The sequence below is a fragment of the Thamnophis elegans genome, chromosome 5 (genome assembly GCF_009769535.1).
Source record: "Thamnophis elegans isolate rThaEle1 chromosome 5, rThaEle1.pri, whole genome shotgun sequence".
Classification (NCBI taxonomy): domain Eukaryota; kingdom Metazoa; phylum Chordata; class Lepidosauria; order Squamata; family Colubridae; genus Thamnophis; species Thamnophis elegans.
In genome coordinates, this window is record NC_045545.1 from 25420510 (window position 1) to 25437367 (window position 16858).

A 16858-nucleotide genomic window follows, 5' to 3' on the forward strand; every position below is an offset into this window, starting at 1 on the left:
GGAAACTTTTAAAAAAACTTAACTAGCAGATAGTATCTTCAAAGTTAATGTAAGCACTGTCAATTTCTTTTTGACATATTCCACTTACTAAATAACATTTTTGCTTGCTTAAACAGAGAAATTTTTAAATGCAGCTTGATTTTTATCATTCACAATGGATAAATATTTGTTTACTCGCTTTTTCATCCTAACAGTCCCAGGAACTGCTTAGGATACAATTTAATCACAAGTATGCCAGCGTTTAATGTTTTATGATTATCAATTTCTTTTTTTTTAACTTTCAGATTTACTTTATGAAGTAACCTGAAGATTTTGCATCTAAAATACTTTTGGTCTAAAATACTTTATACTAAATAAAGCCTATACAAATTTTATGCCATATTAGAAAGAGATGACTAAACTTTTCCATAATGTTTAATATCTATGAAAAACTGTAAGAGCTAGGAGTATGGAAAACATGCTACAATGGCTATATAATATTTTATATGTCCTACTGAGATATAAAATTTTTGTTTCCATTATTTTTCAAGCACCATTTTAAGTGTGCCATTCAAAATAACTGCACAGATATTTCAGATATATAATACTTACATAATTCTATTTTTACTTGGATAATATTCATTTCAGAAACATTAACTTAATGCACAAGCACAGTCATGATACAACCTCTTACTAAATATAAACAGGTTATACCATAAGTGGAGCAATGTGCAAAAAATGTAATATAGGGTAAGAATTCTGAAGTCACAGAAATTTTGAAAAATGTCTATGTGCTTTCAGGCATTTGCGAGAATATGTATAATATTTGCAGTTTTTTTTTAAAAAATATTTACCCTTGTAAGATCTTCTATTTCAGAACTGAAGTTTGTTTCACCTTCCATCATTTCTTCCTCTTCTAGCGTTCGTTCATCATCAAAATCATGTACCAGCATGTCTGCTGTTGGGTCAAATTCATGGTCATCTGATGTTGCAGACCCTCCTAGAATTTGATTAATAACCACAAAATTGATCATCTCATAGATGTAAGTACAGTATTATTACATGACTGCAAAAATCAAGAATAGTTTAACAATTAAGGCAAGATAATACAGTACTTGAAGAAATCATAGAACAATGATAGTAATTCTGCAGGATCTAATCTGGGTCAGTCACTAGGACCAGAGCTTTCGGACTTGTGCTGGAGCCCATCTTCAGGGGACTTCATTGTAGAAAAAAGTTCCCTGAAGATGGGTTCCAGCAGAAGTCTGAAAGCTCGGAAGACAAACCTCTGGTCCCAGTGACTCATTCAGATTGGATCCTGCAACATTATCCTGGAACACATATCTTTGCCTTCATTCACATAGTAATTCTACTCAAGACTTTTCTCCACTATAGTGCTATGCACTCCACGTTGATCTAGCAGAAAACTATATGAACAATTGGACATAGCATTTGCTTTCTCCCTTGTCAATCACTATCCTGTCTTTATTGCTTCTATTCACTGCAAGTTGATTCACTGCAAGGCATTTAACCTCCCTTCAAGATAACAGGTTGTGAAACTAATGGATTTTGCACATTATGAGGCTGTTCCTGGACAGTGCCAGAACAACATAGCTAAAGATCACGTAAGTATGTCTCACTTGGGCTAAGGATGAGATGAAGGAAATATCATGGGGATATCACAGACGAAATGTTGCAAGTTTAGTTTTGTGGTGGGCAATCTCAGAATACAAAATTCTGGTGTAAATCCTATGGATTTTCTATAGAAAAATAATATATAGGACAGACAAAATAATGTATAGGACAGAAAAAACTAATTATAAGCTTTTTAGTGCCTATGCTCACAAAATGTTTCTTTCTCTTAGAACAATGTACATTCAAATTTCCAGATTGGGAGGATAATGATACATTCTGCACAAACAGATTTCAAATCTTTATAATCTTGAAAGGTTATTTATAATATTTATATAGTTATGCTTTGTACTAGCCAAAGTTCTAGCTGCAGTTGAAAAGTCCTTTATTTATTTGCAGCATAAGAACAATTCCAATTTTCACTATTCCACTAAAAATTATATATATAATTTTTAGTAAATCTAAATAGATACCTTTCACCCTGGCTTGGCTGATAAGGGGTCGAGCTCTGTGGCTTAGTGGTTAACACATCTGCCTAAGATGCAATACAGCACAGGTTCGATTCCCAGTAAGGGTATGGCTAGCTGATGAGAGCTAAATAGCTTGAAATAGATCTATACTAGTCTCCCTTTATTTATTTATCAGCACAAATACAACATATATATATATATATATATATATATATATATATATATATATATATATATATATATATATATATATATATATATATATATATGAAATTATTTGAAAAGCTCCCCTCAACCTGAAGTGAAGATAAACAATGACCTGCAATATAAAAGGACGCAACATTGCATTATGCAAACATAAATGTTCTTCATTATTTGGAAACTAACCATGTGGTAATATCTTCTAGCTGCTGGTGGTTCTCATATGTATGCTTACAAATAGAAATTATGGTTTGCACTTTCTTCAGCATTGAACTGAACTTCTGTATCAAATAACATGTTAGCCCTCTTTACCTAATGCACTTATTTGCCATTAGGGAAAAATATGCTGCTACAGACATCATGTGATACAATTTGACATATTTTGAAAAATATAGCTTCCAGATATGTCCCTTTGACCATATGGAGTAAATCTTCAGAGACTATATGAATTGTCATTCTTCTCTCATTTTAAATGCACCGTATTTTTTGGAGTATAAGATGCACCGGAGTATAAGACACACCACGGTTTTGAAGAGGCAAATTAAAAAAAAAGTAGGTAGGTAGATAGAGGGAGAGAGAGGGAGAGAGAGAGAAATACAGTAGATAGGTAGGTAGAGTGGGAGTAGGTAGGTAGGTAGGTAGGTAGATAGATAGATAGAGGGAGAGAGAAGTACAGTAGGTAGGGAGGGAGAGAGAGAGTAGGTAGGTAGTTAGAGGGAGAGAGAGAGAGAAATACAGTAGGTAGGTAGGGAGAGAGAGCAGGTAGGTAGGTAGGTAGATAGAGGGAGAGAGAAGTATAGTAGGTAGGGAGGGAGAGAAAGAGTAGGTAGGTAGGTAGATAGAGGGAGAGAGAGAGAAATACAGTAGGTAGGTAGGGAGAGAGAGAGGGAGTAGGTAGGTAGATAGAGGGAGAGAGAGAGAAATACAGTAGGTAGGTAGGGAGAGAGAGAGTAGGTAGATAGATAGATGTTTCCAGGCATATTTATCCATGTGCTGGAGAAGGAAATCACTGACAACCTGCTGCACCTAAGACTTGTTTCTGCTGGCACAGCACTTGATCAATATACTTCTCTTCAATCACTCTAACTAAAGAGCTTTCCGAAAAGGGGGGGGGGGGTTGCACTCTGCAAACCTCCCCAAAATGGCCCGTTTTTCACAAAAATGGGCCCTTCTTTCAAATAAAAGGCATAAATAGCCTTGGGGGGGGGCTTGAAGAGTGCTCCTGGGGGGGGACAAAAAGAGCAAAAAAACACCCCATTTTTCACAAAAATTTGCTGTTTTTTTGTCAAAATATTTGCATGCATAGCCTTATGGAAGCTTATAGAGTGCTGCTGGGGGATGCGGGAGCAAAAAACAGCCCATTCTTTGCTCATTTCTGCCCTTCCCAGCCCCCAGGAGTTGTCTGAAAGCCTCCATAAGGCTAGGTGAAAGGGTGGGGTTTCGGGAGGCAAAAAATGCTGTATTCGATGTATGACGCACCCAGATTTTCAGCCTCTTTTTTGAGGAAAAAAGGTGCATCTTATACTCTGAAAAATACGGTAAATAAAATATAATTAATAAAATATAATTAAATCATGGGAGTTTTTAAAGTCAAAGTTGTTGCACAGGAAGCCCCGCTTAATCATTAATAGTTTTTAATTACTTGAATTACAACAGGCTTGTTAAAAAATGGTCTGTTTATATTTTAGATACTCCAGATTAGAGATGTACAAACTGCTCCATGCAGAAGAATTTGGACAATCTGTGGAGAGAAATCTATGAGCATCTTATGGTTTGCTCTATCTGGAATCTGGGACAATCTGCTTCAAATATGTTAGATGGAAATATGTATACATATATGTTTGGGTCTGCCATTCCTTATATGTTTGTCTGACTGAATGCCCTATTTTCTTTTGCTATTGGAATGTTTATCATCTTGATTGTTTGAATTCTTCGGTTAGGATGAGTGCAGGAGGAGGAATATGTAGGCCTATAAAGAACACGTAGCACATTCTGGATCCATCTGCTATTGGAGAAGACAACCTAGACCAGTGGTTCTCAACCTTCTCAATGCTGCGACCCTTTAATACAGTTCCTCATGTTCTGGTGATCCCCAACCATAAAATTGGTGGTTCCTAAGACCATTGACAATATGTGTTTTCCGATGGTCTTAGGAGACCTCTGTGAAAGGGTCATTCGACCCCCAAAGAGGTCCCGACCCACAGATTGAGAACCACTGACCTAGACAGCAAGAATATTGAAAGATCACTACAATCTGCACTCATTCAGTGCAGAATTGTTGCTTCTGCTGGTGGCTGCTGATACTGGTAAAGTACCTGGCTGGCTATCTCCTCAGCCCTAGTCCTATTTTAATTTTTTAAAGTTTTAATTTAATTCAATGTAGTGTGATGATTTTAGTTAGCTACAAAGAGATTCTTGTATCCATTGCCTTATTTTTTTTTAAATAGTCCCCCTTTTAGTCTAAAACATTTATCCAACTCTCCAAACACCCCCCCAAAAATATGGCCAGCTTGTTTATTGGAGAAAGAATATCTTTGACTGCTTGGGTGAATGATTAACAACCCAACTCATTTCTCCCAGTAACTACAAAATGGCATCAGAGTCAGATTTCATCCAAGAAGCTTCTTCAGTTCTTCAGGAACTGGAAAACAAAACAAACAAAAAAATCCCAAAAGCCCAGTTGCCTTTTGCGAAAAAAGTACCTTTGGGACTAAAGTGGGAAATAATTATTTTTAAAAACCTTCATTTAAACATTAGCCAACCTGCAATGGAGTAATATAATTAACAGAGTTGGGAGGTACCTTGGAAGTCTTTTAGTCAAAACCTTTGCACAAAGAGGAGACCCTATACCATTCTGGATAAATGGTGGCCCAATCTCTTCTTTAAAACCTCCAGAGATGGAGTACCCACAACTTCTGAAGGCAAGTTGTTCCACTGGTTAATTATTCTCACTGTCAAGAAATTTCTCCTTAGTTCTCAATTGATTCTGTCCTTCATTAGTTTCCATCCACAGCTTCTTGTCCTGCCTTCTGGTGCTTTGGAAAATAGGCTGACACTCTCTTCTTTGTAGCAGTCCCTCAAATATTGGAACACTATCATGTCACCCGTAGTCCTTCTTTTCATTAGACAAGACATAACCAAATCCTGCAACCATTCTTCATATGTTTTAGCCTCCAGACCCCTAATAATCTTTGTTGTTCTTCTCTGCATTCTTCCCAGAGTCTCAACATCTTTTTTATATTGTAGTTGACTAAAACTGAATGCAACATTCCAAGTGTGGTCTTAAAGAATTGGCTAAGTAGAACATACTTCACTCTGAATTCACTCTGTACATATGATTAAACCAGCTAAAAATATTACTGTTCTACTGATCATCATCTCCACATCATTTCATTCCTGACTCCATCCCTTCTTGTTTACTTTGCATAATGTTTAAATAACGATTCTTACTGTACTAACTTGCTTTTAGGTTTTTCCCAGTTTTAATTTCCATATTGTCAAAGTGGGCAAAAATATGTTCTTATAGACAAGCAGTTGTTTCTTCTTTCAACACTCATTCCTCTCAACAAACAGCATACTACCCTTTATGTTTTAATCAGTATTTGCACATACTAACGTATCTCTACCTATTTTCCCATTGTAAGTAAGCATTCTATTTATATAAATTCAACTACAATAGTGAGAAAAATATTGTGAGTCCTCTAAAAGTATTTGTAATCCTGTGGTTCTGTGATTTAAATTGTGAACAAAACTTCATCTGTCCTAATAATAAAGTGATTTTGATAGAACAATGCCCCAAAATAAAGTATTGTGTCATATTTTTGCTGAATACAGTACACCAGTCTTCATAGCCTTTCTTAGAAAAAGTATGTGAATTTTAACGTTTAGTAACTTTGGGTAGAAATGTATAATTTTTTTTTGGCCTTTAAATGTAATAGCTAGTAGTACCTCGTTAGCAATGACATCAACTAAACATTTCCTGCACATGTTGATTATTCCTGTTTTATCAGCTTACATTATTATAGATCATTCTTGCTGTAACAGTGATTTGGGTTGTCTTGCATGAACTGCTCATTTCATGTCATGCTGCAACATTTCAATTGAGTTAAGATCAGTTTTGACTTCGCAATTCCAAATTGCAAAATTTCTTCTGCTTCAGCCATTCTGTTGTAGTACTTGTGTGTTTAGGGTTATTGTTGTGCTGTATGACCCATATTTGTTTAAGCTTCTGTTCACAGATGGATATCCTGACAATCTGCAGTAGAATTTTCTAGTAGAACCCAGAATCCATTGTTCTTTCAGTAATTGCAACTGTATGAGTTGTGAGACTGCAAACCAACTCCGAAGTATGTGCAATGTTTCAAAATCATGATTCAGTTTTTCTGTTGAAATGAAACGTTTCTTTTCTCACTAATAGAGAAATTATTCAAAGTTCTTTTTTTGTTATAGCTATCCACAGAACATTGTTCCAGTAGTCATCCCTCCTTGCTTTTTGGCATTAACTCTTTCTTGAGGCCACAGAGAGCTTTTTTGATCAAGGTGTGATTTGTTTCTGCAGATCTGCTACATGGTAGGTGAACTCCAGCGGTGGTAACTAATGTGCTTTTTTAACATGAAAGTTCCCCTCAAACTCACACATAATTTACTTTTCAAAACTTGAAACTTCTGACATCTGATTATCCCACTGTTAAACTTAACAGTGTATGGTCACAGATCCAGGGAGTCACATAGTTTGTTTTTTAAAATAGGTAGTGATTATTGACTCAATGTGTTTGATAAAGACATGACACAATGTACTGTTTTATGCTTTGTTTCTTTAACCAGAATATATTAACAGAATTTAAATGATGCTGTGAGCACACTGTACTTCTCAAGGTACTGCAGGATTACAAAGAGTTCTAAATAGTTCACAAATTGTATTTGCTCTAATTTTTGTCATTTATTTATAATTTTCAAGCATGCACACCAATTTTCTTCTTAGATACCATTATTTTGGTCTCATACCATTTTCAAATCTGCATTAAACAGTCTATTTAATACTCATTGAAAGTCATTCCTATTCTCAGCCAAAAACATGGCATCCACATACAATAAGCACTAAACATTTACTGCTGCAGCCAAAATACCTCTATTATCACAAGCATTTCTTATATCTCCATCAATACATTAGATAACCAATAGGATTTCACACATTCTAATTTTACCTTAAAATTATAATTTTACGTTTACATTCTAATCTTATCTTAAAAAATTCCTGAAAGTGAGAACAATTATTCAGTGGAACGGTTTGCCTTCAGAAATTGTAGGTGTTCAATCACTATAGGCCAGTGATGGCGAAACTTTTTTGCATCAGGTGCTAAAAGCCGTACGCCCACGTGCCCACCCCCATAACTTAATGCCCCCCGCACCATGCCGCCTGCGCATGCATGTGACATCTCCCGCTGCCCCGTGCATGCACACACGGCTTTCAAGGAGCCTGGGGAGGGTGAAAACGGCCTCGCCTGCCCCCCAGATGCCCTCCGGAGGCTGGAAACAGCCCATTTTTCGACTTCTGGTGGGCCTGGTATGTCAGTTTTTTGCCCTCCCCAGGCTCCAGAGGCTTTCTAGAAGCCTGGAGAGGATGAAAACAGCCTTCCCCGCCCCCCGGAAATGACCCATTTTCTGACTTCCACTTTGCGCATTGGGCCGTTTTGTACGTTGGGCCATTATGATAGGGAATATTAATCTCATATTCCATATCATAATTTATAAAATTAACGTCATATGTAATGACTATAAGTACAGTCTTATTTCAAGATTTCTCAGATTATGTAGAAGAAATATAAGAAGCATTGAATATGAGTTGAAAGGAACATTCAGGTTCTGTACCAAATGTCAGATTATAGTGGCCCAGTCATGATTGTTAAATCTTTTTTAAACACAACCAGGTAATCCCAACATACTTTGGATAATTAGAATTTTTCTAATAGTGAATCAGAATTGGCTTTACTTTATTCTGAATCCATTATTTTTGTCCTGAACCTGGGAATAATGAAGAATGTAATTTGGGTGCCTATGTCACTTCTTTTTACATGTTTGAAGAATGTTACCCCATCCATTCCTATCAACACCTGTTTTACTAAACAATTCAGGTGACTTAAAATCATTCTTTATAGGACTTAAAATCATTTCAAGTTAATGACTTTGCTTTTAGTATCAATTAAGTTAATCCCCAAATAAAATAACTTAATCAAAATACAAGTGAGATCTCTTTTGCTAATTAAGCATGTCTTGAAAGGGTTAACCTTTGCAATTGAAAATATGAATGTAGAACAAAAACATGATAGAACCACCTATAGACAACTTCTTATCTCAGAAAGAGGGGTGTTGCAACTAAAATCTTTAGAGGTACTTAAAGAAGAGAAGGTAGTTCAAACGTGGTTTCAGTATGGTCAACTACAGGCTAGGTGGAAAACAGATCAAAAAATTGGCTTTGTAAAAGTTGAGGATAATTTGTTTAAACAAATAAGAGATCAAAGCTCAATGCATATAAAGAGGATATATAATGTACTAATACAGATGGATTCTGAAACGGAACTGATTAAGGATTGTATGATAAAATGGGCTCAGAATATTGAGGAACCAATAATGCTTGAAACGTGGGAAAGAATCTGGGTAAGAAATGTGAAATTTACACAAGCACAAAACTTGAGAGAAAATTTTTATAAGATGTTTTATAGATGGCACCTAGATCCTAAAAAGCTTGCCTCTATGTATCCAAATGTTCAACCTAAATGTTGGAGATGTGGTTCTTTTGATGCTACATATTTTCATATATGGTGGACATGTCGTAATGTCAAGGCATTTTGGATAAAAATATGGTGGATCCTGCAAAATATCTTCAAAAAAAGGATAAAATTCACTCCCAAACTGTTTTTACTAGGTATATGTACTGATTTCGTAGCAGTAGAGATTAATTTGGTTCTGTACTTAATAACGGCAGCAAGACTCTTGCTGGAAGAAGAAAGACCTGCCTACAATTCAAGAATGGACTTTAAAGGTTACAAACTTAGCCGAAATGGCAAAAATTTCAGCATATCTTAAAGAACATTCAAATGAGAAGTATAAACGAGACTGGAAAAAATGGATTGATTATATACAAAGCAAATATGGGACTAGGAAATTCCAGATAGCTTATGCTTAAAATTAGTAATAACGTAAATTGTTAAAAATTTGGGTAACAGCAAGAAGCTGAGTTCAATGTAGAGATATTTTAGACTGTGATTGTCAAAAAGTTATACCATGTATGGGCTCTGGGAAGTCGGGGGGAGGGAAGGGAGGCGGGGATCTAGGGGGAGGGGGGGAGGGGGGAAATATAATATGTGTTAAATTCTAAAGCATGATTGCACTTGTATACTGTGGTTTTTATTAATGTTAGTGTTAAAACAGAACAAACTGATTATATCGGAAAGTAAGAGATACCGAAGGGAGGAGCTGAATGAAAGAAGAAGGAGAGCAGAGAGAGTGAGAGAGAGGAGGAGGAGAAGGAAGGGAGGGAATGGATTAAGAGAGGGAGTGATAGGGTTAGGGTTAGATAGAGGGGGAGGGGAAGTAGGTGTAGAGGGGTATGAGAGAAGGAAGAATGAAAGTTGGAGGGGGATGAAAGAGGGTGTATGGTGGGCTAAGGCGGTATATTGGGTTTGTATTGTAGGGGGCATTCTCTATAAAAGTGAGGGCTGTGTTTATTACTCAATGTTATGTCTCGGTTCCACAGTAAACATGTGATTGTATAGAATGAAATGGAAATAAAAAAGATTTGTACCAGAAAAAAAAAAAAATTACAAAAAAAAAAAAAAAAAAGAAAGGGTTAACCTTCTACAAAAATGTGTGTATTACCTAAGAAGAATAAATAAACCTGCAATACAATTCTATTTCAAGTGGATAACATTATTCATGTTGGCACTTGACCTTAGTTATGGGCATAATAAAGCTTCATTTTTAAAAAGTTGCTTTCTTGCATTAATCTGAAATTTGTTAGATAATACCATAGTCACATGCATATTTTCCAAATTCTAGTGATAGTTCAAAGGTAAATTTTTAGAAATATATAAGAGCAACCTCACATAGGCATATTTGTTAGGGCTATGCAAAACATTCAAATGAAACATGTCTCCTAAAATAATTAAAGCAACAATCTTCTACAAGTGTAGTATAGCTGATTCCGAAGCTGTTCCTAGCTATCTGCATGCACAGCTAGTTGCTTTGTTGAGGAGAAGCACAATTGTGAAGCACTTCATTCAAAAGCTTTGTACATCTCTAATATTTGCTGAGCATGTAATGATTATTAGAAGTGGTCCCTTGAGATCAAACTGCCTTTTAGCATGGAACACAGACCTTTAAATAAAGTTCAGTGTATTTAATTACAGCAACAATTGTGCATTCTATAATATATACAAACAAAATGAACTTGAATAAAGAACTTATATCTTCTCCAGTTTAGTAAATATTAAAATAAAACATTACCTGGGCTTGCTGATTCAACTGATGGCTGTCCAAAAGAGAAAAAGAAAATATGATTAGTAATAACACCAATTACAATGTTAAAACTTTGTATTTAAATCAAGCATATACTTGTCTAGAAAATGTCTGTTTGAATTGTTACATAAAGAAAAATAAATTCATCATGGAAATACTTGCAATCATCATTTTTATCCATAGGTAAAATACAGGTAGTTCTTGTTTTATGACCTCCCCCCCCCCAAGATACTTATTACCCATTTACAAAATGCCATTGGCCAAGTCCCCCAACACCATGGTCAAATGGCTGCATTCTGGGCACCCAGTAACTGACCCACATTTACAGCCATTGTGTGCTCGCAATTTATCATAGTTTTGCTGAAAACTGGTGTTACTTTTGGTTTTGACAAAATGCCTCATAGTGAATAATACATTTATTTAATGACCAAAAACTCACTTAATGACCATGGTGATTCACTTAATAACTACTGGAAAAGGTAACAAATTTGGGTTGGGCATGTGATGACCTGCTTTACAAGTTTCAAAACTTATAATTTAATGGGCAGGCTCCATTATGGTCATAAGTCAAGAACTATATATAATTAAAGGGAAAAAAATCTTACAGGGAACCTAACAGCAAAGCTCTTAAAATAGTATTAGCCTAAATAGTCAAACACACAACTGTTAAGAAAATTAATAGATATTTCAGATTTCTAATACTCGAGTACTCATCGGTAACTCAATCTTGTCTATCTGAAACATTACCACTTAGCATGTTCATGGTATTTAATATGGTGTTTATGTCTGGTCTGCCATATTTTATTTTGGTATTGCTCGTGAAGATATATTTTACCTTATTCATCTTTCATGATGAAAAATCTAACAATCCTATATCTGTCACAAACACAAAAATTCGCCTATCAATACAAATAAAGAATTTATGAAAAAAAATTAAGAAAAAACAATGTATGTATCTGTGTATATATATTTATGTATATGTGTGTATAGACATACACATATGTACAGACACATATACAGACACATATACAGACACAATAGATAAATAGGTAGACAGATAGATAGATAGGATATATGAATATAATATTTCAAAGTTTCTGAATTACACCAGGCATGGGAAATCAGGGGTCCAGGCAGTTCAAAATAAAGGTTTATTGAAAGCTTAAGCTCTCTACAAGAATTTAAATTAATAACAGTCGAAGCAAATTGGCGGTAAATAACAGTAAATGGAATTCAAAGTGGGCTGGACTCTTATGGGTATGAAGGGACAGCCTGATGCCACATTTGACTCCTCCTTTAGGCTCAGCCTGGCAATTTCCTATGGTTTAATTTAGAATATATGACATATCCATGGATGATTTTAATTTGTTTTCTGATAATTATCAATGATATTTATTTACTGTATTTTAAACCATATAATTTAAGTGATTCCCAGTGTACAAACTATTAACTATAAACATATAATAAAACCCAGAAATAAAATTGTAACAAATACAGTATATCAGTATAATATAGCAATAAAATGACACAAAGATACACTTGATGCTAATGCCACTTAATGTGCAAAAAAATAGACTTCAGAGGCCCTCCAGAAAAGCTGTTATCATAGGTCTATGAAAGATTGGATTGTATGGTGACTAGAACATAGGTACAAGAATATTCCTTAATTGGAGACTGTCAAATAAAGTTTTTCTGCCCCCCCCTTCCATTTCCTTTATCTCTTATATGTGGACAAAGATCCTTGGAGGGAAGGAAAGGAATTCCAGGGTCAAGCCGTGATGGATCCAGGTGTCCGTCGTGGTCTCCTCCCACTGGATGGCGTAAAGATGGAGATGGCCGCCAATGGGAGGATCCCGCTGACGGTCACTTCGACTTCCAGAAGGGATGGTTGGAATACCCCCCGCGGAATGGTTTGCGGAAGCCCTGCTGTCTGTTCCTATCTCTGAAGGAGGATTTATCCTGGGAGCGGTCCTGGGACTGAGGGTAGGACCGATTGTTCCCCCCCCTCCGAGGAGGTGGAAGTCTCATGGCTTCGATTGGAATTGCGGTGAAAGGGCTGCCTCTTGCGGTCCGGCTTCTTGGTGACAGGGGCCAGAACCTTGCGCTTGTCCTTAGACTCCGTTAGAAAGGGGTCCAAGGCCTCTCCAAACAATTTTCCTCCCTTAAACGGAGCAGAAGCTAGTTTCCACTTGGCTTTCGCGTCCACCTGCCAGTGGCGAAGCCATAGCAGACGGCGTGAAGTTACGTTGGAGGCCAGTGCTCTAGAAGAGAACCTGGTGGCGGCAAGAGAGGCATCGGCAGAATATTCTACGGACGCTATGATTTTATTAACATCGTGCCTAGCTCTGGTATCGCCCGCAGGGAGGCCGGCCAACAACTTATGTAACCAGAACAGAGCCACTCTACCAAAATATGAGGAGGACGCCGAAGCCTTCATGGCCCATGCCGTGGCCTGGTGGGTCTTATGGGAGACCGACTCTGCGCTCTTGTCTTCCGCCTTTAAGCCCTCCAGTAAATCAGCCGGAAGGGCAGAATTAGACGTGAGGGAGACAATGGGGTCATCTACCTGGGGAAGCTTAAGCAACTCCTCCAGAGGGGCCTCCATAGAATAGAGCTTCTTGTCCATACCACTAGGATTGGCCATGGTGCCCGGCTGGGCCCACTGATGCTGAATGATGTCTAAAAACAGCTGAGGAGCTGGGACCAGATCCAGAGGAGGGGAAGCCTCCTTGAAAAGTCCCGCACCTGGGTCCTGGGGCCCAAAGGTGTCCTTGGTACCCTGAGCCGAAGACGCCTTCTCAGCTGGCGCCAGCAGACCCATTTGGGGTGCCGCCGCCCTAGCCTTGGTTAGGATAGCCCTAAACATGGAGGGGTTGAAAAGACCCGCCTCGGGGGTGGAATTCTCATCTTCTGAGAGGTCCGGAGCGTCTTGCTCCACCTTCTCCCCATCGGATACCTAACTGATCCCAGTAGGGGCCGGGGAAGCCTCCCTAACCGGGGGCTCCTGAGAGCGAGTGGCACAAGGCTTGTTGGAACTGCCAGGGTCCCTGGGAGCAGAGGAGGCAATTGCAGTGGCAAAGGGTAATTTAGTGGCCAACTGCTGGATCCCATCCGAAATACCCTGAGAGATTGCATGTGCCACTACAACCTGCATGGATTTGGACAACTGGGGCTCCTGAGAGGAGAGCCTGCCTGACAAAAACTAGGCCCTTGCATTAAATGCTCTCCGCTGCGATCTGCGAGTGAGGACAGGCAGCGCGGTAATGGTCAGAGCCTCAGAGAAAAAGCACACCAAATTGGATTCAAAATGGCAGCCGCAAAATGCACGCGCGCCTGGAGCGACACCAGGGGAAGCTGGAGAGCCTAATGCTCCGCGCTGGGGACCCTACCTCTCTATCCGTCACCTGGGCTCATTAGCAGCAAACGAGCCCCCCCACGGCAACCGCCTTTACAATAGAGAAAGGCAGCCTCACTCCAGGAAGCCTGCCTCGCGCCAAACAGCTGATTTTAAAGTGAACGAAAAGCCGAATTAGAACGGAGGAGAAATTAAAGGGGAAAACAGAAGATCTAAGCTAACTAACCACAGTAAAAATAAAATTCTAGGAGCTACACTACACTGACTAGGAGAACCAGCTTGCTGCACAAGGGCTGGATCTCCCCAAAATGCGTCCTTTAGGGCGACTGAGTTTTTTTGAAACTGAGCCTCTCAGGAGAGCAGGAGGTGGAGCTACAAAAATATTAAATTCAGTCCTTGGGCAGCAAGCTGATGTTAACCTGTGCTTGGACACTCCAAGCAGTGCGTAGGAAAAAAAGGCTTCAAAAGGAAAACAAAAAGAAAAAACTGAGAAATAAATTCAAATGGCAAGGAAAAGGAAGACTAAGAAGAAAACTATAGGAGAGTCCAAGCTTGGTTTAAATTAGAAGCTGGTGCTCACTAAATTAGTCCCTAATCGGCCAGACTGAGGAAAAAAAACTGGCATTAACAAGCACCAGGAGGCGTGGCCAAGGAAAAAGATTCTTCAGTCCTAGGGCAACCAGACTAATTTAATCCATTGCTTGGACTCTCCAAGCAGTGCACAGGAAAACTATTGGTTCATCAACTTATGAATAAAGCTAGTATTATTACAGATGGATCTGGCATTCAGCAACAGTAGATATAGTAATTTACAACATTATATGGTATATGTAATATCAAAACAGAATTTAAATGTTTTGTTATTGGCAGTAGGATCTTCCTCAAAGACTAAAGTGCCTAGGAAGTTATACTAAAGACATTAAGATATTATCTTAATATCAGTACTTAGACACTGCTCATCAACTACACATAAATGTTGATGTTCTATCCACTGAAGCTGCCATGTACAATAATAGAGAGCTGCTTCAACAGTCAGTCAATCACTTCAAAATATATGTTTCCACCTCCTTTACCTTTCAAGAAGCACAAAATTTCATAACAAATGTTAAGCATGTTCTCAATAGTTTTGCAAAATTAGGAATCATATCCTTTAGAGGCTTAGTTTTTACTCAATTTTTTACTCCCAAGTTTAGTTTTTATTCAAACAATAAAATACTTGGTTCTTAATGAAGGGAAAAAAATCAAGCAAAATAGAAGAACTTGTGAAATATACAAAGTATTTCTAAAACTACCTAGATATTTGCCACTATTGCATAAATAGATATTTTCCATTTCATCTCGCTCATGTCCCAAAAGTTCCAGATCACATTCAGATCAGATAAGAATCAGTTCTGATTATGGTACGAGAGACAATGAGAGTTGGATACAAATTTACCAAAAACATATTTTTAAAAGCTAGGGATGCAGAGCATAGCATTCAGAATTCATTCCAACCCTCTAATAATAGCTCCACTTTTAAGTCATGTGACTGGCAGAGAGGAAGAATGGAGTTCAAAGTTTGTTTTTTTAAAAAGAAAAGCTCACATTACATGGCACTCCAGAGGGGAATAGCGGTAAAATTTTCTTGGATTTTTTTTCCTGCACCCTTGGCCTATTCTGCCTATTTTCAAACTTGATCTTTCTTTTGACAGCTTCTATTCTAACAGCAAGTTTTGTCTCATCCTGTTCAATATTATATGCTGATGGACAGAGTCCCAAGTCTCTTTTATCACAACAGAGTAAGAAATAGCTGAGTATGGTCCAGTTGTCAGTTCCATAACTCCAGTGTGCCACAAAGTCAGAAGCCCTGGAAATTTCAAATAAAAAGAACAGCACTTGTACAACTATCAATAAACTATTCAAAGTAAATATTATACTGTTCCTGTTATCCAGAATAAAACAACTGTGGATTTTAGAGGCCTAATATACAAAAGCAAGCATAAGTTTTTGAAATGCCATGATTTCCTACTGTCTCTCAAATATATATCCAATAAACACAACAAAAAGTATTGGATATAGCTTCTGGTGATTACATTTTAAAAATAATGATATAACACTGAAAATCAGACTATTATTTGAATTGATTCAAAAAGAATATTGAGTTCACAGTAAGTCATGAAAGGAAGTTACTACATAGATCTCCAATGATTTAATGGCATACCTTTAGGATTATTATATTGATAGTCCATTTTTTTCTGGGGATGAAGTTCATCCCCAGCCAGACACTTTAATTACCAGACCACTGCCCAAGGATAAATAGCATCAACTGGATGGAAAAATCTAGGTAAAAAGTTGATCCTCACCTATAATTATTCAAACTACAAAGTTCATGCACTATAATTAGGAATTTCTACTGCTTTGCTTATAACAGAAAAAGCTTTTCAAAAGACAATGGTATTCACTTATTTACTACCAGATGCATATTCTACCTTTATTTTATATAATCAATATAGGTGTATATAAAGGTCTATTTTCTCCACAACAATCCCCCTATGAAGTGGGTTGAGCTGAGAGAGTGACCCCAGGCAAGAGTAGCTCCCACTGTCATGATGCTCCAAAAGATCATAAAACTTGGCTTTTCTGGAGCACCTTTCCTTTCTGATTATTATAGAGTACCTAGTGTAGGAATGCTGTGTTATAATTTTAAAACACAATAAGATATTGCTTT

General features: G+C 37.5%; 1 protein-coding gene across 3 annotated transcripts in view; it reads right to left on the reverse strand.

Moving 5' to 3' along the window:
- Positions 1–16858, reverse strand: part of MIER1 (MIER1 transcriptional regulator) — a 49763-nt gene that overhangs the window by 25088 nt on the left and 7817 nt on the right. For all 3 annotated transcript variants that reach the window (XM_032218130.1, XM_032218131.1, XM_032218129.1), the window contains exons 2-3: positions 10785–10809; positions 834–979 (exon numbers count right to left, since the gene is read on the reverse strand). In XM_032218130.1, coding sequence (XP_032074021.1) covers positions 834–932 — 99 coding nt within the window. In that variant the 5' untranslated portion in view covers positions 933–979; positions 10785–10809. The remainder of the gene's footprint in view (positions 1–833; positions 980–10784; positions 10810–16858) is intronic.